General features: G+C 46.5%; 2 protein-coding genes across 8 annotated transcripts; both read left to right on the top strand.

Moving 5' to 3' along the window:
• The first annotated feature begins 288 nt into the window (after positions 1-288).
• LOC122165155 (chemokine-like receptor 1) lies at positions 289-3,899 on the top strand. The gene is made up of 2 exons (XM_042827884.1): positions 289-692; positions 1,908-3,899. The coding sequence occupies exons 1-2, from the start codon at positions 582-584 to the stop codon at positions 3,009-3,011; spliced, it is 1,215 nt and encodes a 404-aa protein (XP_042683818.1). The 5' UTR covers positions 289-581; the 3' UTR covers positions 3,012-3,899.
• A 2,033-nt stretch (positions 3,900-5,932) lies between these two features.
• PRPSAP2 (phosphoribosyl pyrophosphate synthetase associated protein 2) lies at positions 5,933-23,539 on the top strand. 7 transcript variants are annotated; one of them, XM_042827887.1, is made up of 12 exons: positions 5,933-6,992; positions 9,309-9,461; positions 12,157-12,307; positions 12,984-13,036; positions 13,159-13,225; positions 14,233-14,405; positions 15,282-15,397; positions 18,835-18,890; positions 21,127-21,275; positions 21,897-21,967; positions 22,173-22,319; positions 22,840-23,539. In XM_042827887.1, the coding sequence occupies exons 3-12, from the start codon at positions 12,189-12,191 to the stop codon at positions 22,996-22,998; spliced, it is 1,110 nt and encodes a 369-aa protein (XP_042683821.1). In that variant the 5' UTR covers positions 5,933-6,992; positions 9,309-9,461; positions 12,157-12,188; the 3' UTR covers positions 22,999-23,539. The 7 variants fall into 7 exon arrangements, with proteins under 7 accessions (XP_042683821.1, XP_042683822.1, XP_042683820.1 ...); XM_042827890.1 differs by lacking the exons at positions 5,933-6,992; positions 9,309-9,461 and adding exons at positions 10,563-11,054; positions 11,143-11,283; XM_042827888.1 differs by lacking the exon at positions 9,309-9,461.
• The last annotated feature ends 411 nt before the right edge of the window (positions 23,540-23,950 follow it).

The raw sequence follows: 23,950 nt of genomic DNA, 5'->3' as shown, positions 1-23,950 counted from the left end.
CGCCCCCTCCCCGCTCCCCATGACCCGCGCTCAGGCGGGGCGGGCGGCTCTGCCGGCACGCGGGTTGACCTTGGCCGGGCCGGGGGCTGCGCCGGGCCCTGCGCACGCGGGAGCCGCCACTTCCCCAGCACAGGGGCTCCCCGCCGGCCGAGATCCCCCTGGCCTCCCTGCCAGCCCTAGAGGTGCTCCCCGCTGCCCCGCATCCCGCCGCCCCGGTGGCGGGGCTGCTGTCCGGGGTGATGCGCTGAACTCGGCGGGTCCGCTGTGCGCGGTGCTCAGCCACGGTGTGGGAGCACAGCCTGCGGAAGCAGAGCCTGCACTGCTCCCTGCGCACAGAACAGCCCTGCTGCACTGCGGGGTGGGCCGGTGCCCTGGAGGAGTGTTTCAGCCCCGGAAGGATGAGGCTTGCAGGCTGGAGTAGCGCTGTGCTGTGTGCTGCAAACACAAGTGGGCCCTTGGGTTTGGCCAACCTGATCCAAGAGACCACGGACAGAGCTTCAGGGGTTAAATGAGCGTGCTGTAAATTGAGGAACAGAGGTAGGGAATAAGCGGTCCCAGTAAATTCCTTGTGATCCCAAGCGATGGAAAAGCAGAGTGTGCACTGTGAGTCACAGCGTGAGGAGCGGTGTCTCAAAGCAGTGGGGCTGCAGTGCGTGGGGCTGCGGGCAGAGCGGGAGCAGTGCGGTGCTGCGGTGAGTGCCGCCGGGTCCTGGCGGTGAGGGGTGCTGGGTGCGGAGCTGGGTGTGTGGGTGCAGGGGTGGCTGTTGCACCAAAACTCACCTTGGATACCGCTCTGCCTGAACTGTACACGTCCTTAGGTGCTTTCCTCCCAGGTAACAGTGATAGGATAGAAGGTAATGGCCTTAAGTTGCACTAGGGGAGGTTCAGGATGGATGCTAGGAACAATTTCTTCTCCCAGAGAGCGGTCAGGCACTGGCACTGCTGCCCAGGGAGTGGTGGGGCCACCGTCCCTGGAGGTGCTCCAGAATGTGGAGAGGTGGCACTGAGGGCTGTGGGCAGTGGGCACGGTGGGGTGGGTTGGGGTTGGAATTGGACTTGATCTTGGGAGATCTTTTCTATCTTAATAATTCTATGATACTTTGATAGCTGCTGAAGGAACAATCTTTTAACTTCAGAATTCTAACAGTTTTTAGCTCTGCTAATTTGTCTTCCATCACCGAAGAGCTTGGCCACAGCTGTGCAAGTTGGGTTTTTGTAGTTCTGCTCTCAGCCCATGGCCGGCTGCTGTCACAGACTGCTTGTGGATGAGTTGTTCTGACACTGCCAATGCCAGCGGCAGAGCCTGGGCTGGTGTCTCGGGTCACAGGGTGACAGGGAGGCAGGGCAGATGCCAACCCTCTGCCCGCAGCCTCCTGGGCCCTGTGGTGTGGAAAGAGCTGTAAGCAAAAAGATGTTTGATATCATTTATTTTCCACCTCTCAGCGTTAGTGGGCTGGCTGTCAGTGTGGGTGACAATCTCTGTGGGCATCCAGGGACTTGCCAAGAGATAAGTAATTCTTTTAGTCTTGGTTGGTCCCTGTCTGCAAAAGCTTGCAGCACTGGGACTCTGAGTTGTCCCCATGATGGCTGAGCCTCTGCTCAAACGTCTCCCCTTCCTGCTGGCATCACCCTTTCATGACAAGATCAGATCAACTCAAAACTTTCGGACTCTCTTCCTCCCTCTGTATCGGTTCACTTGCTCAAGTGGCTTAAATTCCTTGTGCCTCACAACTATTTATCTACCATTCTGAAACTTGAGATGTTCTATAGAGAAGTATGTTCGTTATTAAGTCATTTTAAGTGCAGATTTCATCTTTGCGTCCATTTTGTGTATGGTTGCAGTCAAAGATTCTCCCCAAAGCTAAGGGAGCTGCAGGTAATAGCAGCGTGTGCTGTTATGATTTCAGGACCCCAGCTTGCTGGCAATGGAGACCGTCTCTTCTTCTCCATCACCCTTCCCTGACAGCTCCCCCTCCATGCCCTCTGGGAATGCCACAGTCCACGACCACTATTCTGGCCTCCAGAAGAGCCTGCATGTCCTCTCCATGGTGGTGTACAGCATTGCTTGTGTGCTGGGGGTGACAGGGAACGGCCTCGTCATCTGGATTGCAGGCTTCAAGATGAAGAAGACAGTGAACTCAGTGTGGTTCCTCAACCTGGCCATCGCTGACTTCATCTTCACCTTTTTCCTGCCCCTCAGCATCATCTACACCGCTCTGGACTTCCACTGGCCCTTCGGGAAGCTGCTGTGCAAGCTGAACAGCACCATCGCCTTCCTCAACATGTTCGCCAGCGTCTTCCTCCTGATGGTCATCAGCGTGGACCGCTGCGTGGCCGTGGCCTTCCCCGTGTGGTCCCACAACCGCAGGAGCCCGGAGCTGGCGGCCAGGGTGGCGCTGGGGACGTGGGGGGTGGCTGTCCTGCTCAGCTCCCCGTACCTCATTTTTCGTGACACTGCGGTCAGTTCCCATAACATCACCAGCTGCTACAACAACTTCGCGCTGTCTGATGACTACACGGCCGAGGAGACACGGAGGCTGTGGAGGATGCGGCACAAAGCGATGATCGTAACGCGGTTCTTATGTGGGTTCCTCATCCCCTTCACAGTGATTCTCATCTGCTACAGCGTTGTTGCTGTCAAGCTGAAAAGAAGGCAACTAGCCAGCTCTGCAAAGCCGTACAGAATTATCATTGCCGTCACAGTCTCATTCTTCCTCTGTTATTTCCCCTATCACGTCTTCTCCTTGCTAGAAATATCTCAAAACTCTTCCAGTCACGAGATGAAAATGGCCCTCTACATAGGAATCCCCTTGGTTTCCAGCCTCGCTTTCTTCAACAGCTGTATAAACCCCATCCTTTACGTCTTTGTGGGGCCAGATTTCAAGGAGAAGTTTTGCCAGTCCATCTTGTCGACCTTTGAGGGGGCCTTCAGTGAGGAGTCAATGCTGGGCAGCCTGAGCAGCAGGAGGAAGTCCAGGTCTGCCTCGGAAGCAGAAGTCCCAAGGCTCTGACTGGGCATGGTTCATCATGGGCACACTGCAGGGCAGTTTCCTCTCTCTCTTTTTCTCTCTTTGTCTCTCTTCTTTTTTTTCCTGCTGATTTGTCACAACACCCCATTTTTAGCAGGCGACCCTTTGTAAACGTCACTGAGTCTGTGACTTTGCTGACAGGACTCCCTTTATTTTCCCTTCTCTCCAGCGTTCTTCAGCCATGAGAAGCAGCCTCTGAGCTCAGTGGGTCACCTTGTAGGCACCCGAGTCTGCATCACCACTGGGTTCACCCCCAGGGCATTCCCGAATGGCAAGTTAGCTGCTGGCAGGATGTGTTCTCTGCACTTGCCAGGCTTTCCTGGCAGCCAGTCTTTGCTGGGATGCAAAATTCTGGGGTTCCACCAGAGGGCAAAATTGGATGCAGGTATGCTGGCAGCAGGCGCAGCCGGCACTTCAGCTGGCCAAGAGGACGGAGGGAAGAGCTGCTTCATAAATTCCTTATAACTGAATCAGTAAAGAAAGTACATCTTTTCCCGTGCATCATACCAATCTGGCACATGGGCTGCTGATTTTTAAGTAGAAGATGATTAAATTAAAAAAAAAAAAAAAAGCAGGATGAACATGCAGTGGGATCTGTCTGGAGGCACTTCAGCAAATGCAGCTTTTAAAGAAATAGGATTATGAGGTGGTTATGTGTATTTCTGTAGGGTCTGGGCTAGCTTTGTCCTTTCCCTCCTGAGACAAGTTGTTGGTTGTGTCCCACTTATCCACTTACTTTGGTGTTCAGCATAACTGTTCCTAAGCAATGCTACTCCACGTTTGTGTTTGACCTGCTTCTGGCCCTTGTATAGCTGAAAAGTCTCATTTTGTACTGTTGGTGAATGAATATTAAACTCCATTAAACTTATTTAAAACATACCCAGCCTATTGTGCTGCCTGTGTGATCCATTCAAAACATGCATGCTCATGTTTGCTGACAAAGCAGCTAGATAAGAAGGTTCAATACCCATGATTTGGAAATTGCTCCCAGTAACTCTCCCCTGTCTGACATAGGCAGCACTCAGCCTGTGTGAGGAGGTTTGTCTGAAATCCAGCAAGGCAGAGAAGGAAGAGCAAATCTGGAATTGGTTTTGCCCACATTTCACTTTTGCAAAGTGCTTGGGATGAAGATGGTGGTGTTATTCCCCTGGGTTTGATCAGCCTCTGAACAGCTTCAATGACTATGGCATACAATGTCGGTCAGGTAGAAGGGAAGGTTCCCATCCCAACATGAGGCAGCTGTGTGAGCAGGTGCTGGTATCACACCTCCTTCCCCTGCCTGTTACATGGCACAAACTGCCACTGTCCCATTTATGCTGCTAGGAAGCAGCCTCTGAGCGGCTCTCGAAACCTCATTGCTTCAATGGCTGGAAAATCTGTCTGAATGCCAGCCTGAATGTATGAACGTGCACGTCTCATTTCTGTGTGGATGACAGCACCGAGTGAGCTCTGTCACCTGAACATGTTAGGGATTAATTACGGGTCTGCTGGGTCACACAATATTAAATGAAGGTTGTGCTCCTACAGGCATGCATGTACTTAACCTTAAATTCACGCGTAATCCCACTGAGATCAGGGAATGTAGCAAGACCATCCATATGTCAAGCATGAGTGAACAGAAAGATTTACCTTTACCACAAATTGCTGCCTGTCATCCAGATAAAGCTGCAATGTTTGCTATGCAGTGCAATGCTGGGGCTGTTTACTTGCTCCTGGTGGCAAATGACAGCATTGATTGCAGTGTCAAGGTTGTGCAGACCAGTGTTTGCTCTTTCTGGTTTTCTTCATCTGTTTGCAGAGCCCACATAATTCCTTGTGACAAGCATCTCTGAGATTGCTGGACCAAGGCCTTGGCCTCCCATTGTGCCTCTCTCATCGTCCCAGAACACTTGAACTTGGAGCATCACAGTTTGGGATAAGAAAGGATGTAATTTTGTGGGGCATTTGGGCGTACCAGATGGGTACAGGGTTCTGATGTCAGTGAAGCAGAGTCTGGATGGTATAAGGAACTGCTGCTCAAATACCAGGAGAGCAACTTGCAGAGCACCACCTTCTCCCTGGCATCTCAGCCAAGCACAGCATGCCATTAGCACAGCAGCTTTAGCAAATCCCATTGAATCCCACAACTAAATTGTCTTAATACCCCTCCCAGAAGTTGCCTCCTCTTTAAGTGGCACATTATTATGGTTAAGCAAAATAGCGTGCCTTCACAAAGCTCTCTCCTTGCATGACGGGAAAGGGACTTAGAGAGTTTCAAACAGCTGTTGCTGAGAACACCTGTCAAAATACTGCTGGGGAACAAATGGGAATGTTTCATCGGCAGTAACCAACAGCTCACGGCCATTGCTGTGTTGCAGGATGGTCACAGAAATCGTTCTGTCATCCTGGGTCTGATCCCAAGCCTCTGTATAAAGCTGACACCGGGTGCGGTTAGGCTGCCCAGGGACTGGTTCCAAGATAAATCTCTCATACTGAATTCGCTTGTGTTCAGGCTATTCCATTATTACAACAATAATTACGGTAGTCCCTCATTGCTGACTAGAGGCAGGCTATTCATTCTCTCTGATATTCATATTTGCCATGTGTGTAAATAAAAAAAACTTGAATAAAGAAAAAAATCCAAAGACAAGCAAACAATCCTAAGGGGTCAAGCAGCATTTTTGGCACCTGTGCCCCCCTCTGACGCAGCTTTGCTCTCAAGGCTCTTTCAGATGTGATCAGTTGGGTGGTGCTGGGCTTCAGGAACAGCCTGAACCCCTGGTATTTGCAGTTGAGAAAGGCACAGGTCGGCTGTCCTGCTGGCCTCGGCCTGATTGGCCCTGCGGAGGGCGGCTCTGTGGGCAGGCTGACAGCTCCATTCCTACAAATAGGATTGAGATGGACAGAGCTGCTCGGGGTGTGCTGGGCTCAGTTGTGCGTGGAGGAAGCTGAGAACGAGCAAGTTTTGGTAGCTGGGGTGTTTGGTGTGAAGTAGCAGGGCAGTGTGAGAATTTGGGTGAGGTCATTAATGCTTTGGAGGTGGGTGAGGTGAATGTGGTATCACCAAAACATCTCAGAGTGACAGAGCTCAGAAAGGCTTGGCAGGCGATTCGGGCTAGAGGCTTTGTCATGGCAGAAAACCCACAGCCTGTGCCTTCTGAGCACACCCTGCACTGTTCAGAGCTGTCCTCAAAGGGAGAAAGGGAAGGAGATACCGTGCTGCCTGGTGCCGGGGGGGGGAATAATGTCGTGGGGCTGGTTCAGGTGAGTGAAAATAGAATGGGCAAAATCCCAAAACAACATGACTGTGACCATCCTGACTGAATCCCAGGCTAAGTGGTACCAGGTCAGTGGTCCATTTCTGGTTGGATGGTGTGGTGTTTTCTTTAGCACAAGAAAAAGTAAGCGTGGTATTTTCATTATGCTGGGGCACCACCATAGTACAGCTGCATTTTGTGACACAGCAGCTTCTGCAAGGAAGACAGGATCTTAGAAAAGGATTTAATAAAGATCTCGGGCAGTTAAAGCCTGGGGGACTTGCAGCGTGTAGTCCTTGATAGCAGTGGATTATTGCTATGCCTGGCAGTTCTATGTTTTTCTAGCAAGCATTTTAAGCCAGGATTTCAACTAGAGCTGTGGCTGCTTTGCTTTGGAGGAGAGAGTATAGCAGGTGACTCTGGAGGTGGGAGAAACTGCAGAGCTATCAGGGACAAACCAACCGAGCAGCATTAAAGAAGAGATTGTACTCTGTCCTTGGAACCTGGAGGAGAGCATGCAAATAAAAAACTGGGCTCAGAACAGTTAAGAGGAAAGAGGGAGGGAAGAACAAGAGGAAGTACCAGCAGCGGAAGGTGGCTGCAGATGGATGGATGGAGAGTGATTCAGCAGGGAAGGAAGTTCTCAGTAGATGCTCCTAAATGAAACAATAAAAGCCTGTGAGAAGTCTACTAGTTCTTTTGCATTTCTTCCGGTGAAATCTCCCTGGTGAGTAAAACTTTTAAAGTGTCTCACTCCTGAACCTGGGGAAGGGGCTTGTTAGATAAGGTCAAGCTAAAGGCAGTGTATGGAGGTCCATCATTTCTTGGAATTGCAGCTGGGTAAGGATCCCAACCTGCACAGGTGTTTGTGTGTTACTGCTGTTCTGGGCTCAGCCCTGTTCTGCACCAAGCTGGGAGGAGATCAGGGTGCACCTGCAGGTTGCTCTCTGGTCCTCCCTGCACTTCTCCTAGTTTCTGCCTAGCTGCTCTGGGCAGAGATGGAAGTCGGCAGTCTCTTTACCTTCCCCTTCCTTCCCTCACCCTCCCTCCCCCATATTTGTGTATGTGAAGCACAGGATCTTCTTCCTACTGAGCTCTGCTTTCATTAGCAAGCCGCTGTGCAGTGACCCATGCCTAGTTCAAACCTTTCCTGAATATTCACTAAGAGCCTGCCCAGATCATGATGCGTGCTCACTTCCTCTGTGTAGAGGAGCTGTAGCCTTGTGCAGTAATGCAGTAAATGCCAAGTCAAACTAGGAGCTAGTGATAGGACAGTGAAATAAAGCATTTAGCACTGTGTGGCTGTTCAACTTCCCTACAGTGACGCCACTTCATTGTTCTGTGGCTTTTGTTTAAGGGAGAACTGAAGGGCAAAACAGTTATGACTGTGACACAAACTTTACAGGACACTGCTGCATGCAATTGCAGCCAGCAAAGAGAATATGCAAACAAAGCAGAAGACACTACTGCTGGTTCTTGTTCCAGGACAGCGTTTGCTCAAATCCTCTCCCTTTCATCCAGCTTGAGACATTTTTCTGTGCAGTGACCTGTTAAACACTGGCTATTCCAACAAGTCTGTTGTTTCTTTGTTTGAAGGCTGATAGCAGATACTCCATGCCTGTGCTGAAGGCTGATGTGGCAGATCTGTTAATCATTTCAGACTGACCTGGAACACGCAGTACTATTAGGAATGGGAAACAAACTAAACTCTGTTTTTTTTTTTATACATCTCTTTTCCCCAAATAGATATACTTACGATTTAGGAGGGACTTTACTATAATAGAATCAGTTGGTGCCTGTTTCCTGCAGACAGTCAAGCCATAGTTAAGCATTAATATTTGATTAAACAAAAAGAGTGCTATTTAGCCCTTCACGTAGATAAGATGCCTGCTCTGCTCTGGGGCCTTTCTTAAGGCACTTTAGTTCCCAGAAGTGGGAAATGCTATTTTCCAGATCACTTCCATGCGCTGGGGAGATTCAGAAATCTATAGCTACTTTGAGCTCTGCCTTGCTAGCTGGGCAGTATCCAGGTTTCTTCCATCTTCTAGAAACCAGATACAGTCACTCCTGAGGTAGGGACTGGAGGTGGCAGCCTTGAGGCTGTGCTGAGCGTGGAGGTGCTCAGTGTGAAGGTTCCTACATGCTGCAGGGTGTCCCAGCAGGCTCTGGAAGGATATGTGGGGCAGAAGATTTCTTCAAGGTGCCTTGTAAGACTACTGGGAGAGACAAAGCACACTCACAGGGCAGTGTCAGGATGAAAGCAAAACATTTCTTTGGTGTGCCAAGCTCAATAACTCTTGCCAACAAGTAGATTGGCAGGAGATTTTTAACAAAGCAACAGCAAACAATACGAAACTGCAACCTGGCAGAGCAGTGATGGATGGAGCTTAGGAGACAGGATGACACAAGCATTTGTTGTCTCTCAGGTGATGGATGCAGGCTGTCGTCTGGCCAAGCGCTGGATGAGCAGTGCCCTTCACCTTGGCTGGACTAACTGTGGGCTTCTTAAATTCATACTTTATGGCACACTTCTTCCTGACAGAATTGTATCTGGATTAAGAACAACAGATTTCCCTGAGCTGCTCCAGTCACACGTAACAGTTTTCCAGAATTCCTTAGATGACTGCTAATTGGATCATTGTAAATGAAATTAAAAACCAGGTGCTCGTTTTGGGAAAGCAATCTGTTAAACTCTCAGTATTTGAAGAACATATTGTAATATTAACAAATCCCTCTCCGTTGGGACTGGAGGCTTCCATTTGTAATCCTCTGACCAGGAAAACAGAGGCAGGAAAGAAACTGATTTTCTTTGAGGAAACGCAGACAGTGGCCCAAGAAAAAGGATCAGAAGACATAATTTTTTTTTAGTTCCTGGTCCTGTGGTTTGCTTGTGTAAATGTCAGGAATTCGGGGCAGGACAAATCGAGTAGTCAGCAAATTCTGTGTGCCCTGAGGGTATTGAAAAATGCCTCTGAGGAAGGCTGCTGATTGCACTGTGGGTCAGCGCTTCAACATGTGTTGTTTCTGGCTGCTCTGCCATCAGCCTGCAGTGAAACCCTGTGATGAGGACTGACGCTAAGAAGTCTCTGCTGCTCTATGAAGAGGCTGACAAAAGGCTCAAAGCCGCCTTCCCTGCAAAACAAAAAGGAACCCGCAAAGGTCAAGGAACCTGAATCAACAGCGGGAGCAGCAGCCTGTAAGCAGAGGAACGCAGACTGGAAATGGTGGGGGCGGTGAGGAGGCACGGGGCCCATTTTATGACACTTTCCAACCTGAGATCCTGCAGACACGCATGGAATCGCTGCAGCACTGCCTCTCTGAGGACACAAACAGGTCTCATGCATTTCAGACGGATGTCTGTGCTCTGTGAGGAGTGCTGCGTGCGGACTGCTCAGCATCTGGCAGCTGGTCCAGGTTCAACTGCTGTCCTGCCCTGCTCTGACTGCTGGCAGTGGAGACAACTGTTGAAGCGCATATTGTGAGCTGCAGGCAAGCATGTGAATGCTTAAAGCAAAAAATGCAGCTCACGGTGGCAGTTTCATTGTAAGAAGTTTCAAAGTACAAAATCTGAAGTTGTCTTTGTGCATTGGGTGAGCAGTATGAGCAGCTTTTCTGTGTCTTTCATGGCACACAGGTCTCTGCTCGGTGCTACAGGCCTTGTTCCAATGCACGCTGTATGTTGCAGCCCAGGAATAATTATTTTGTGAGAAGGTGCAGTCAAAAGCACCTGATCTGTACCTGTACTCCAAAGGATAGAACTCTGACCCACGTACCACAACATGACTGTCTGCTTTACCCTCCTGAATTTGGGCAGGATAACAAAACCTAGCACTGTGCAGTGTACTTCACAGTACAGTCGGATACAGCCATACAGCTCGGATTTTGTGAGGAGGCTTCCACAACCCTGACGGATACCACTGCCCACCCCTGTGACATCCGAGCGGGGAAAACATGAAACGACACGTTAACAGCACGCACCCCAAATCGGCCCTCCTCGGCCGTGACTCAGTATCCCCCCCCCACCGCAGGGGGGCAAAATGGCGCCGACGGAGACGCCCCTCAGAGCGGCGCGAGGCCTCGGCGGGGGGGGGCGGGGGGGGGGGGGGGGCAGGGCGTGGCCTCTCTCCCGCCCCTCGCGCACCCTCCGCCCGCCCCCCCCCCCTCGCGGCGCCGCCATCTTGCGAGCGGATAACCGCTGGAGGGGCTGAGCTTCGCGCTGCCTCTACTTCCCCACCATCCCTCCGGGCCGGGTCGCCTTCTCCCGGGACCGGAGGGCAGGAGCCGGTAGGTAAGGCTTTCAGCAAGGGACGCTCCGTTGTTCCCCTTCCACACCCTGCCCCGCACAGCGCCCCGCCGCCCGAGAAACGGGTTTCCCCTCAGCGGCCGTGTGGGAGGGAGCCGCTTTCCGGGGGGTTCGTTGGCGGCCCCGCAGGTGAAGGCAGGAGCGGGGGTGTGGTTGGTGGCACGACGGGGACTGAGGGGCGCTCGGGCCGCTCCCTCGAGGGAATACGGAGCGGTAGGGAGTGTGGGTGCGGGGCTCGGCCCTCTGAGCGAGCCGGGAGGATCGATCGCCGCCCAGGTCTTTCTGGGGCTGTAGAGAACCGCATCCCCTCGTGGGAAGGGCCCAGGCTGCCCCCAGCCCGTGGCGATCGCGTTTAGAAGCGGTGATTCCAGACAGCTGTTTATGCCTCTGTTGCCTTCCGTATTGCACGCGCTGAGTTGGTGGAGGTGTAAAAGGGAAAGCGATGGGATCGTGCGCAGCCCGTCCAGGAATCGTTGTATTCATCAGGTAATGCGGGTGTAGCTGCGTCCTGCCCAGAAGGAAGGGTAGGAGCTGGTGGAGCAGCCTGCACTGTGAAATGTGTGTTTTCTTACAGCCTGGCCTGGGAGATGCATCCACCTGCAGCCAGGGAGGGCTGTGGTCCCATGGGCACCTGTGGAGTCACATCTATGCACATCTAATACATAAAGTTGTCGTCAGTTTGCTGTCGTCCCAGCATCCTTTTCTTGTTTGATGCGTCAGTGTTGCTTCACAAAACTGACTTCTCCCTACACCACGCAGTTGTTGCTGCTGCAGTACATCCACATGTCCTTGACCTGTGTTTATGTGAAAAACTGCAAATCTTCCTTGTTGGTAGTGAATGGCAGTACCTTGTTGTGGATTAAGGTGCATGCTGAGCAATAAATGTGAAACAGCTCTCATCTTTCACCAGATTCTTAATTACTCTTTATTTTCCTAATCAGTGCAGGAAGGAAGGTAACATAACTGGAGATAAAAGTTGTCTTCAAATTGCCATGTAGAGGTTTGCAGTAACAATTGAAGGTTGTCTCAACGTTGTTCCTGGTATGCCAGAGAAAGATGCTTTCAGCTGATGTTCTGAGGCCTAAAAGCATTTCTAGTATACTCTCACTTTGTTGGACCAAACAGGACCAGGACCCACAGGGCTCTCGTGAGCTCAGACCGTACCTGAGTGGCGTTGTGATATTGAGAGTCAGTGTTGCTTAGCTCTAGAAAGGGAGCTGTGGAAAGGAGAATCTGTGCTGCTAAATTATAGCCTAAGGAGAGCATTTTAAACCCCAACAAATAAAAAACCCATCTGTTAGGAAGTTGTCTAGGGGAGATCTTTTGGAGACTTCCAGTGAAACGTTTTTCTGGCAGGTTATGTGAAGCTTGGGGGTAGGAGAAAACAGGACAGGTGGAAGGCCTGTTCTTTGTGCCACATCTCTAGGTATGCTGAGCTAGCCTGTGGATCACAAACCACTGCAGTGGTTGTAAATACTAAGAATGTTGGAGAATACAGCCTTACAAAAAACTCATTGTCTAAACAGAGAAAATTTGTTCTTTTTGTGTTTTTAACATGTGGATTTACCAGGCCTTTGATCTCTTCCAGTCTTTTAGGAGTGGGAAGACAACTTAGGTTTGATGTTTTGTGTGCCATCAACTGAAACTGGGGCCATCATGAATATAACGAAAGGTGGACTGGTGCTGTTTTCAGCTAATTCCAATTCTTCATGCATGGAACTATCAAAGAGAATTGCTGAGTAAGTAATATCTGCCTGCAGGGCAGCGTGGGACCTCTGTCTTTATGATGGGACTTGTTTTAGTAAAGGCTGGTTTTCTCTTTTGTTATGTGGTTATTCCTGAGATTTTTGTACCAAAGCTAAATGTAGAAAGGAGCTGTGCATGAGAAGGATTTGGGCATGCGTACCTGTCATATCCTGCTTTCTGCTTGTGGTCTGTGCTGATACTGAAATGGAATAAACTCAGCAGGCTTTAATCTTTCTTTATTCATTGAATAGAGCTCACTAGTATTTTTCCATACACTTTAGATTGATGTTTTTCTTTGGAAAAGAGTGCTTTAGAAGTGGTCGTTGAGTGTTGTGAATGTTTATGTTGTCAACTGTGTAGATTTAGAGACAGTGCAGCGTGTGTGTAATGCGTGCAGATATATAAGAATGAGAACTTGTTACATAATTTAAGAAGCAGTATTTTTATTCCACTGCTTGTTCTGAGCTTGACTTGAAAACGAGTTTAGCTTAACCTGCAGTGTGGCTGCATCAAGAGATTTCCACTGCAGTTGCTGATTTTAGGACTTGTGGTTTTCTTTTCCTGTTTTTCTCCTCAAATGCAGCCTTTTCAGTAGCTATGGCACTGTGGGCTCTTCATTTGTTTTACCTTTCGTTTTCTCATATTCTGGTTTGTTTTCTCTTCCTGCAGGCGATTAGGAGTTGAGATGGGGAAGGTTCAGGTTTATCAAGAGCCAAATAGAGGTGAGCATTTAATTGGCAAAACTGGAATCTTACCTGTCTACAGTGTGCAGATTTTGGCTACCCTCTTCTTGTTTCTGTTGCATTTTGCTCCAGCAAGTCTTACATAGTTCTCTTCTTGGCAGAAACAAGAGTACAAATTCAGGAGTCTGTGAGAGGAAAGGATGTGTTTATCATCCAGACAGTTTCAAAGTGAGTACCTGTTTAAAGGCACTTCTCTGTATTTTGGTGTAGGCTGTCCATAAGAATGCTTCTGTTTTAACTTCTCATTGCATCATATGTGTGTGATACAGTATGATGAGGTTAGATTGTATATTTTTAATACATGCACAAAGAAGACTTCATTATACGCTAACATCAATTAATTTTACTTTCAGTGAAAATATCATTGAAACTTTCCCCATGGCCTCTCTCAGTTCTTCTGCTAAGTGCATTCTTCTGCTCACCATGTTCTCTGAATTCCTTCCTTTTCAGTGCTGTGGCTCCAGCGCCGTTAAGGCTTCTCAAAGTAGCAGAAACGTTTCCTGGGCAGTGTGTTTGGTGATTCAGAAAACCATTTTGTTGTTTTGAAAAGAACTTTACACATGTGAAGACTTTTTAAAAAAAAATTTCTAGTGGCTACAGGAGTAGGAGGTGTCTGAGTTGCTGACTGGTTCCCATCTGCAGGGAGGCCCTCTCTATCTTCTCATTTAGAGCAGAAAACAGACGGTGCTTACAGTATATTTAGCCTGTTGTTGGCTTGAACAAAAGGGAAATGTATTGCAAGCCATCTTTTAAAATTTAAGCTATGTGTATTGAAAAATATATCTGTTTTGTACACAATAGCAATAAATGTTAGGGATAGATTCATTGAATCATTAAGGTTGGAGAAGACCTCTAAAATGATTTAGTTCAACCATGAGAAAAAAACAGAGTTGTGGTGTAGTTGTTACAACACTGTTCTGTATTCCTAAAAGCCTGAAGGGTGCTATAACAAAAACTGCTGAGTTGCCCCAAAAAGTGAAAAACAAATGCAGTGAAGAATTACAGTGGTAGGTACAGGGTGCTTGCATCCTTAGGTGCACAACTGGATTCTTTCTGAAGAATCTCTGACAGCACTCTTACTACAGTGGAGTGAAATCTCTGTGTGCAGGTGTTACCTTTAATTCTGCTGCAGGATTTTTATTCCTGGATACAAAACCAGATGCTTCTCATTGCAGGGATGTGAATACTACGATCATGGAACTCCTGATCATGGTGTATGCCTGTAAAACATCCTGTGCCAAAAGCATTATTGGAGTGATTCCTTACTTCCCCTACAGCAAACAGTGCAAGATGAGAAAAAGGGGCTCCATTGTTTCTAAATTACTGGCTTCAATGATGTGCAAAGCTGGTAAGGATGGAGATTGTTATGAAATAATCGGGGCAATGGGGGATCCTATGCTCAGCATTCAGATTGAAAGAGGTCAGTGTGCAAGCTGAGACTTTTATTAAAAGTAACGTCAGTTTTTGTAAGTTTAAAATCGCATAGAAGGGTATAATGAGAGAGAGCTGCAAATGAGGAGTTAAGGGAAAAAAATGCAGCATCCACCTCACACTGCATCCTGCTGTGCAGGTGAGATGGGTCTGCCACTTCAGGTCATGCTGTCTCCCTCACAGTGCTGTTCTTTGCCTTCCTCAATCTCGAACAGTTGTGCTTTCTCATTTCTAGTCTGTCTCTTTTACCTAGTGGAGAATGTGCTTTGTCTCCTCTTTACATTTGAGTTGACGTGGGAGAACGTGATTATTCGTTGTCAGTCCTCAATAGAGTTTCTTTTCTGCTTCTTTCCTTCTACTCCTGTCCCTGGGAAGGACGTGCAGTAGCAGTGAACGCTGGGATCTGGTTCTTATTTTGAAAGAAGAAACATAGCAATGAGTGGAATTTGGATCCATTTCTCAGGAGCTCAGAACTCAGATGTTTGCTGTGCCAGGCTCATGCTGTGTGCCGTAGATCCTTTCTGTATCCATCTCCTTTGTGGTTGCATTTTGTCACGTGTCAAATGGAGAAGGATCACAGCTGCCTCAGTGTGGCACTGCTGATCCACTGATGGAGGTTGCTCTGAGGCGTCTGGAGGCATGGCAACCCCTGTGTGTGAAAGGGACACAGCTGTGTGCTTCTAGTACCAGAGCAGCTCACAGAGCTTGTTTTGAAAAAAACCTGTTAAATTGAATAGAAAAATAATGTTCTTCATCTGCTTGTCCATATGTCTATTTTATTTTGTTTCTGAAGGACTAACTCATCTTATTACCATGGATTTACATCAGAAGGAAATACAGGGCTTCTTCAATATTCCAGTTGATAACTTGAGAGCATCTCCGTTTTTACTGCAGTACATCCAAGAAGAGGTGAGAAAGCCATTCTATTGCAGCCTTTTGTTTCTTTAATTTTTTTTTGTCACGTCTTGAGACTCTTGAAGCAAATTCCTGTGAAAAGATTAATTCTTCAAACAGATTTTGAAAGGAGGAAGGGTCATTTTGGGGCAGGAATCGTGAAGTTGGTTCTTCTCCCGTCAGAGGACCGAGGTTTCCTTTCATGAAGAACTGGCATTTTATTATCCATGTAAGGCTGCTGTTCCATCTCTCACACATGTTCATATTTTTAAAAAAGAGCATTTCCCTATTCTGGTTGTCCTTTTCCTCTCCTGTTTGCCATTTACAGGATGGAATGCTTGTTAGGTGTAACTTACATAAGTTACATTGTGAAAGTACTGTGTAGGTTACCATGTAAATGATGGAAGTCTGTGCATCTTGATCTGAAGATAAGGACAGATTATTCTGTGGGGAATCTCCTGCTGTTTGTTCAGGGCTTGAGTGTGACTTCTGATGCTGTGTGCATCCAGTGCTCTGTCTTCTGAGGTGGATGTGACTTTCAGAAAGTGCTTTGAGAAGTGCTGCACAGTGTACGAATTGTGCAGTTGATAATTGTAGGTATAAGATGCATTTTATGTCTTGACTAAGTGTAAATTTGGAAGAAAGTAATTGTTTCTTTTTAAGCCACACCTTTTCATTTGCAGAGAGATGGATGCCTGAATTTAAAAAAAAAAAATGCAAATACAAACAAACCCACCATGATTGTTAAGATTCTCTTGCTCAATTCCCAGCTGAGTGCCAGCCATCATTTGGTGCTGCACTCCTAGCATGAGGGAAAGCTATGGAACAAAACTCTGGGCTCTTGGCTGTGGCACCATCCTTCATGTCACCATTTCACCATTCTTCCACAGTTGTGCACTGTAATCACTGTGTAAGTTAGAGAAAAGAAAGTAAAAGACCAAGTAGAAGGATTGAAGACAAGTTTTGCCACTGCATGTTACTTGAACCTGTTGTCTATGGTAGGTGAGGAGGTCAGGATGTGGTTTAGTCTTTAAGCACGTTTTGATAGGTGATTGTCAGAATGATTTACAAGGAGTTGTTGCAGCTGAGTCTGTTCTTCCTGCTGCTTTCTAACCAGGGAGCATCCACAAAGCACTGCTGAGGTGGATGTGGAGGGGACTTTGTTTAGATATACTTTGGTTTTTGTTTCTTCCTTCCTCTGCTTGTTAGAGATGACTTGCTAGAAGTGAAGTTGACTGAACCACTGTGATCACCTGGGTTTTATATTGGCGAGTAGTTTCTCTAGCCAAATTGTATTTATTATCCCTTTGTAAAAGATTCCTCTGGTGTTGCTCAGAAAGAATTCAGTGTTCTTCTCAAGCTTACCTTGGCTGCTGCATCTCCTGCACCGTGAATGGCACAGCATGGAAAATGTTTCAGGTGGGAGTTGTGATGGGATGCACTGAACAGCAGGAGATAGAATCCGGATTGGTAAGAGTGAAGGTCCCTTACAAAGCATTGAACTGAAAGCTCAGGGGATGAGGCCTTGTGGCTGTTCACTGCCAGGGATTTATGCACAGGTGTGAAGGAATTATTTGGTGCTCTGGGATGAAGTCAGTCCAGTCAGTGAAATCCATGTGGAATGAAGATAATTTGGTGGTTTTCCTTTGTATGTCCAGCAAATATTTATAGTTATTGTCTTCTTTCCTGTGCATACATGTTAATCTTAGAGTGATTTGCCAATCTCAGAGTGATGTAGCTCTTTGTTACCAGCAGCTGTTGATGCTCTGCTGTCTCTTGGATGACATTTCTGGCTTTCTGACTTCATTTTTGAAGAGATGAGAACAAATTCGGTAATTCGGCAGGGGAAAAGTGAGGCAATGATGTTTGAACAAGATCAAAGCCTTTATTATGTCAAATGACAGGCCCTGCCTTGTCTGTACCTTCCAACATGTTCATCTTCCTAGGCTGTTGTTTGACTTAGCATTTGTAAAGGACAGAACATGCTGAATTCCCACTGCTGTAGGTGGAGTTGGTAGCGCTGCGGATTATTAATGTTTCCTGACACATCCTCTGCAAAGCCCTTGTTTTCAGTTGTTGGGTCCATGCCAAAATTCAGTACTTCAGTAAGCGTGGAAAAAAAGAATTCTTTCAGATAGAATGTTTTTGGAAATATTTGGCTGGTGTGGTTTCTGTGTCTGAGGATAAGGCTGTGGAAGAACTTAGCTTGTGGTTGGGAGAAAGAAATGTTTCCATGTTTTGGAGGTATTTAGCATCTGACAGTGAGGCCACAAACTCTGTTTCGGGGTACCGTCCCCCAGTTTTGCCAAATGACAGCTCTAACAGAACTGTTTGCAGGTATTCATTAGCAGCTCTTGAGGTCTGTAACGCTGGGGTTCTCCAGGGATCTGATCAGTTCTGTAGGACTTGTTGTTGCAGCTGAGAGCGGCCGTGGAGTGTTGAGCTGCTGCAGGACCAGGCAGGTTGTTTGCCTGCTGTGCTCTGTGGCAGACTGATTGTCCCAGGATAATGCTGAGTTTGCAAGGAAGGACTGCAGTGAGAGGAACACAAAGTGCTGTTGGAAAAGAGGCGAGAAAGGACTGGAAATGTAGATAGTGGAATGGTTGAAACTGGGCGAGGAAAGATTGGTCTGACAAGGAGCTTTGGAAGGGAAAACAGGAGACTGAGATGAGAGATGGGGACTAAAATGCTGGCTAAATGAAGCGAGAGTGTCAGAGAAGAAAAGCCAGTATGACAGTGAGGCAGCAAGCCTGGGAGGGATGGTGCATGTAAAGACTGACTCATGTCCCCATAGACCTTGAAATGAAAACCAAACTTCTTGGTCTTCCCACTTTGCTGCTGTCAGCATCTGGAGCGGCGTCCTCACGCTGACCTACAGAGAGGACATAAACTGTGGCTCCAGGACCAGAATGTTGGCTGTAGAATTTGAAGCTGTTGATGGTACGTGTGAGGAGTTGCTGTGATGTCATGGAGAGGCCTGTCTCTTTTTTTTTTTTTCTTTTTCTTTTCTTTTTTTTTCCCTGTAACTGGAAGAACAACTCCACAAAGAAGGAAAGATGAAATACTGTGTTTTAAGTGTTGAAAGGCTGCTGTGTGGATTTGCAAGACAATTTAAATAGGACGGGAAACTTCAGTTTTCATGGTTTCCTGTTTTTTAACATTTGCCTTTGTAGTCTGCATATTACTCTAAGGCAGTTGCTTTTGTGTAATCTGTATAACCTGATATGAATGAAAGGTGGAATTGTGAGTTAAAAGTCTGAATTTGCTTCATGGCTGGGCTTACTGAGACGTGAAGTCTCATCACACACTGTGGATTCTCGAGGTTGCTTTCTTATGTTAGGTAAAACATTCAATGTTTAAAATTCTTTTGGCAGAATGAAATTTTGATTCTTACTGAGTTTAAATCTGTCTGAAGATACAAAGTAGACATTGCTATCTGTTATTTACTACAGATACCAGACTACAGGAATGCTGTAATTGTGGCCAAATCACCTGCGTCTGCAAAGAGGTGGGTAAGATCTGCTCTCTTGTTAGAGCAGGAAATCTCTGTTGTGATTTTGCTTTTCAGATCAGGTGAACCTAGACAAGAGCAGCAGTTAGAAGATGCAGCCCACACCCCCTGCCACTTAACTGTCAGATGTGTGGTGTTTACCACTATGATAAATCCATGCAGTGCTTAGTATTCAGAAGCTATTTAGTCCTATTTTTCTGTGTTTACACCACGGGTTGCCTATTGTGAGTGAAGCAAAATGGCTGGAAGAACACAGTTAATCCGGAGTAATTGCTTAACGATCACAGCTTAGAGCTTTGTTATCAGATCCTCACTCACCATCTGGCATGGTGGGGTTTGAGGGCTGAGGCTGTTTGATGTGAGAAGTTCTGTTGCCCAAACAGTTGGAATTAATTCCTGGAGCTTTCTGGTTGCTGTACCTGAGCTCGTTGCAGTTATGCTACTCAGGGAGGATGGCAAAGAGCTGGTTGGTGATTTAAGAGATATTATTTTTGCTGTAGTAAAACCAGTAATTTGCTGAGAAGTTACCTAGGCTTAAGCCAAGACTTCTTTGATTGTCTTCATAAAAAAGGTTTTCGTTGTTTTACATCGTAAATCAGAAATGTTTTATTTGTAGAAGTATGCTGGGGCAGTGACCTTTGGCATCTTTGTTTCCCAGCAGTAGTTTTCAGGTGACTTGTTTTGATTTTGATGGTTATTTTTCACATGCTTGTCTTTATTTCATTTCTTTGGTGTCAGCATTGCCTCCTAGGTCCAGAGATGTTTGTTGAAACGTTTTCATGCTTGCCAGGTAACTGCATATGCCAGCAAGTAGCTTGTCACACCGTTAGCAGCTCAGTCAGTCGCAGATGTGCAGAAGAGGATCCCAGAGCTGTGTGTGTTCAGTTTCCTCACATTACACAGGTGCATTTCAGAGCAGTGCTTGAGGAGACCTGTTGTACTCGGAAGAGAATGGCTGAATGGTTTATCCCAATAGAGGAACACATTCTCTGGATGAATGTGACGTTCTTCTTGTGACAGCTTCTGCTTGAAGGAGTTCAGAATGTTTCTGCAGTTTCTGAGTTCAGTGGAAAATGAATAAATCATTTGAGTGTTGTTTTGAACTTCAGTGTAACGTTGTGGTTTTTAATGATCGATTCGTTCATGTGATTATGCCTTTTAAGTCATAACTCTTGAAATAAATGTTTGGAATCATGATTTATATGCATTCAACCTTTTGAAAAAGAAAACTACGAGAACCGCAGTGCAGAAAAGTCTTCGTTTTTAATTAGCAGAGCATCGCAGTGAGCAAATTATTCTGTGGACTTTGAGTTGTTTGGATAGTGAAACAAGGCTTGAATGTAAAGGAGGTAATTCAGGCCACAAGTCGCAGGTACTGAGGTTAGGACAAGGCGTTTGGCTTTGTATGTGCTGGTGTGGCTTTGAGCAGAGGGAGATCAGATCAGCTCAGTGTGTCAGCGGGGCGAATCCCGCTTCATTTGTCCTTGCTGCTGGCAGCTGGGATGCAGGCACTGGCTGCAAATTTCCTTTTTTCCTGCCTCTCTGCTTTTCCCACTCCTTCAGCTGACTTGGTACTTCTTTACATAAATTCTAATTCAGGAAAATACTGCATGGTGGGGGAACTTGTGAGTTTGTAGATTGCTGTTTAAATTTCAAGAGCTGTTTGTTAGGCAGCATCGTTGTTTGATGCCTCTTCAGTAGGATATCCAAGGCCGCGAGTCAGAAGGTCAGGGATGCTGCCTTCCCCAGTCCACGTCTTGCTAAAAAGAAGCAGGTGAACAATTGTTTGTGTTTCATTAAACGTCAGCAATCCAGATATTCTTGATGATGGTTACATGTCAGCGGCTGAAGCACAGGATCTCAAGAATGCTGAAGGCCAGAAAGTTTCATTTGCTTTTTGGTTTTGGTTTTGTTTTTTTTTTTGACTGGGCAAAATGGAAGGGAGCAATCAGATTTGTTGCCTTTGCAGCATTTGACCTGTTGCTTGCAAAGCCTGTATGGACACTTCCAAGGCTATTCTGCCTGTCACAAGCCTAGTGAAAATAAGATGTCATGGGATAACTGATTTCTTCTATTGTCCTGCAATTTTAGGATCATTTCGCTTTTCCTCTGTAACTTTAAAAATAAAATTAAAATACTTGTAGGTTAGACGTGTCTGCATGTGAAATGTTTTAGGTTTAATGTGTGCACCTTATATATACATGATTATTTTTCTTTAACCCTTCCTCTCCAGGGCCCAGTCATTTGCTGAACGTTTACGGTTGGGAATTGCAGTGATTCATGGGGAAGCTCAGGATGCTGAGTCTGACATGGTGGATGGTCGACATTCGCCGCCCACAGCCAAGAATGTAGCTGCTATTCATCCCAGTTTGGAGATACCCAGTAAGTAAGTTTGTGTGTGAAAGTGTTCACCTCTTGCTTTCTGTGGTTTTGGGGCAGGGATGATAGTGCTGGACCATCAGCAATCTTTCTGAGAACATGAGGGGGAAGAGAAGATTGCTGCTGGGTGTCTGTGATCCCTGGTTCTGGTGCTGTGCTGCGTGTGACATCTGTGCCGTCACATGGGGCAGGGGGGCGCAGAGGCCGCGCTCTTCTGCCTCTTGGTTGTGGTTGGATTTTGTTCTGGGACGTGGAGTTGTAAGCTGAGCTGGCCTGGCTTTGTGTGTGTGTGGGTCAGCGTTGTGTGCTTGACAGAGGAGCTGTGCTGAATGGGCTGTGACCTGGAGCTGCACCAGCAAAACTTCACTGCATAACCCTAGCTTGGGTCTGATGGAACTGCTTGTGTCTGCAAGCCACTGTACCCGTGTCATTCATGCTTTTGGTTGGACTTAAAATATATTTTTTTTGCATTTTCCAGAAATGCTGTTGGAATACTTGTCACGTTGCTTCTCTCTAAAACAGTGGTGATTGATGCAAGGCAGATGTTTTTACACTTAATGTAAATTGTATAAACCTTCTTTTCCTTTCTGTTTTCTATTTCTCTAAAACATTGCTGTTAATCAGTGCTGATTCCCAAGGAAAAACCACCCATCACAGTTGTTGGAGATGTAGGCGGAAGAATAGCTATCATCGTGGTGAGTAAAATGCTGTGCCTTTGGATAAATCATATTCAGTATGTTAAAGTTGCAGACAGCAAGTACAGTTTTTGTTGCATTAGTAACTGAACTTTGGTGGTGGGCTTCTGATAACATTTGGGTGTTGTATCTGGAAAAGGTGAAAGGTTGATCTGTGTGAGAACGTGCTGAGCTCCAGTGGCTCAGTGTCCCCTTTGTTTGACAGGATGACATTATAGATGATGTTGACAGCTTTCTTGCTGCAGCAGAGACCCTCAAGGAGAGGGGGGCTTACAAGATCTTCGTAATGGCCACACACGGCCTGCTGTCTTCGGATGCTCCCAGGCTGATAGAAGAATCTGCAATTGATGAAGTAAGCATGCATGCTGAATTTCTACTCAGATGATTTTTCTTTTTTAAGTCAGCAAATTTTTCCTGACTTGATTCTTAACATATACTGGCATTAAGAATTGATCTGGATAGGATCCTGTGTTTAGGCTTTATTACTCTTGTCTTGCATGCTAGAAAAGTGGCATCTCTATATCCTGACACTGTAGCAGTGGGAAACTAGGAGAGTGAAGAGATGAGCTGTCAGTACTGGCACACTTATCTCCCACACGTTGGAGGGGAATTTTGTACCTTCCTTTTTGAACTTAGTGCTGGCATTAAAAGAAGGGGAGCACTGCAGCTGGTCTCTGTGGCTCTGAGGAGTCCTACAGCAGTGCGTTGATATCCCTGAGATTTTGATCCTGGCAGCAATGTGAAATCCTGTTCCTTTGTCAGCCAGGCTGGTTCAGTAGGATCTGGAGGGTGGACGTGGAGTTTCACAGTTCTGATAGGCAGGTGGAAAGGATGGAGGGGCTGTATGTGACCAGTTTGTCCTCTTCCTTTAGGTGGTTGTTACAAACACGATTCCACATGAAATCCAGAAACTGCAGTGCCCTAAAATCAAGACTGTGGATATCAGCATGATCCTCTCAGAAGCCATTCGCAGGATCCACAACGGGGAGTCGATGTCGTACCTTTTCAGAAATATTGGACTGGATGATTAAAGCTTTCTAATTTAAATAAAACACCTTGGGCCAAACTGGAAGTGACAAGATAACGAGCTGTGAAGCATCATGCTTACTTAATATTTCTGTTGAGCCACGTTTTGTTTTCTCTTGGTTGAAGTATCAAGGTAGAACAGTTTTTTAAGAGCTGTTTTTTTTTCTTTGCAGTTTTTTTGGGGGGTGAAAAGTGGTGAGAGAGGGAGGGAGGTGGGAAACGTTTTACAGAAAACTGTTCTAGTTGCTTATAGGTTAGTTGCACTATATACATGGTGGAAAAAAACCCACAAAACACTTGAAGCAAGAATTTGGCTTCTAAACTAAGCATTCCTTTTCCAAAGCTGCTTGCTACAAGTGCTTTAAAAGATAATGAAATGAAGTGACTGTATAATATTTGCATTTAAAAAGCCAAAAAGGTTGTACTGTTGTATGCATTTAAGTGATTTTGTAGGAGTGCTTTTCTATAAAGCATATGAAGATATGCACCTGTATTTATTTTCTGCGACAAAGAATAAAGATTTGGTTTGTGTGAGCTTTCTAAAAATGTTTATATAACAGTCGCTTGTCTTCCAAAATGTCCTCACTTCAGAATGATTTGCAGATACTGGGATGTTGGAGGAAGTCAAGAGGTGAATTGATCATTTTATGCTTATATGTTACTTTGGAATATAAGCAGAATTCAGGCTTCCAGGCAGTAAGGAAGCAGCATCTGTTTTGCTTGTCCTGTGCTGGAGCACCTGCAGGCAAGGAGAGGCTGCTTTTTCCTGAATGCTGTGGCCCTGTTACATTTCAGCCCGTCTTGCTGCTGAGCAGCCTTGTAAAATGCAAAATGCACAGCCTTCCAGCACCCAGTTTCTGGGGGCTATCGCAAACGTGTAAATTAGTTTCATTGTAATTTGGCAGGTATTGTATGCTTGCAGTGTACTGCTTTGCTTCAGGCAGTGTGGTTGGAATC

The sequence above is a fragment of the Centrocercus urophasianus genome, unplaced genomic scaffold, assembly GCF_019232065.1.
Source record: "Centrocercus urophasianus isolate 14NV4802_14NV808 unplaced genomic scaffold, USGS_Curo_1.0 seq_29, whole genome shotgun sequence".
NCBI classification, from domain to species: domain Eukaryota; kingdom Metazoa; phylum Chordata; class Aves; order Galliformes; family Phasianidae; genus Centrocercus; species Centrocercus urophasianus.
Note: the sequence above shows the minus strand (reverse complement) of the source record. Positions and strands in the feature narration are given on the sequence as shown.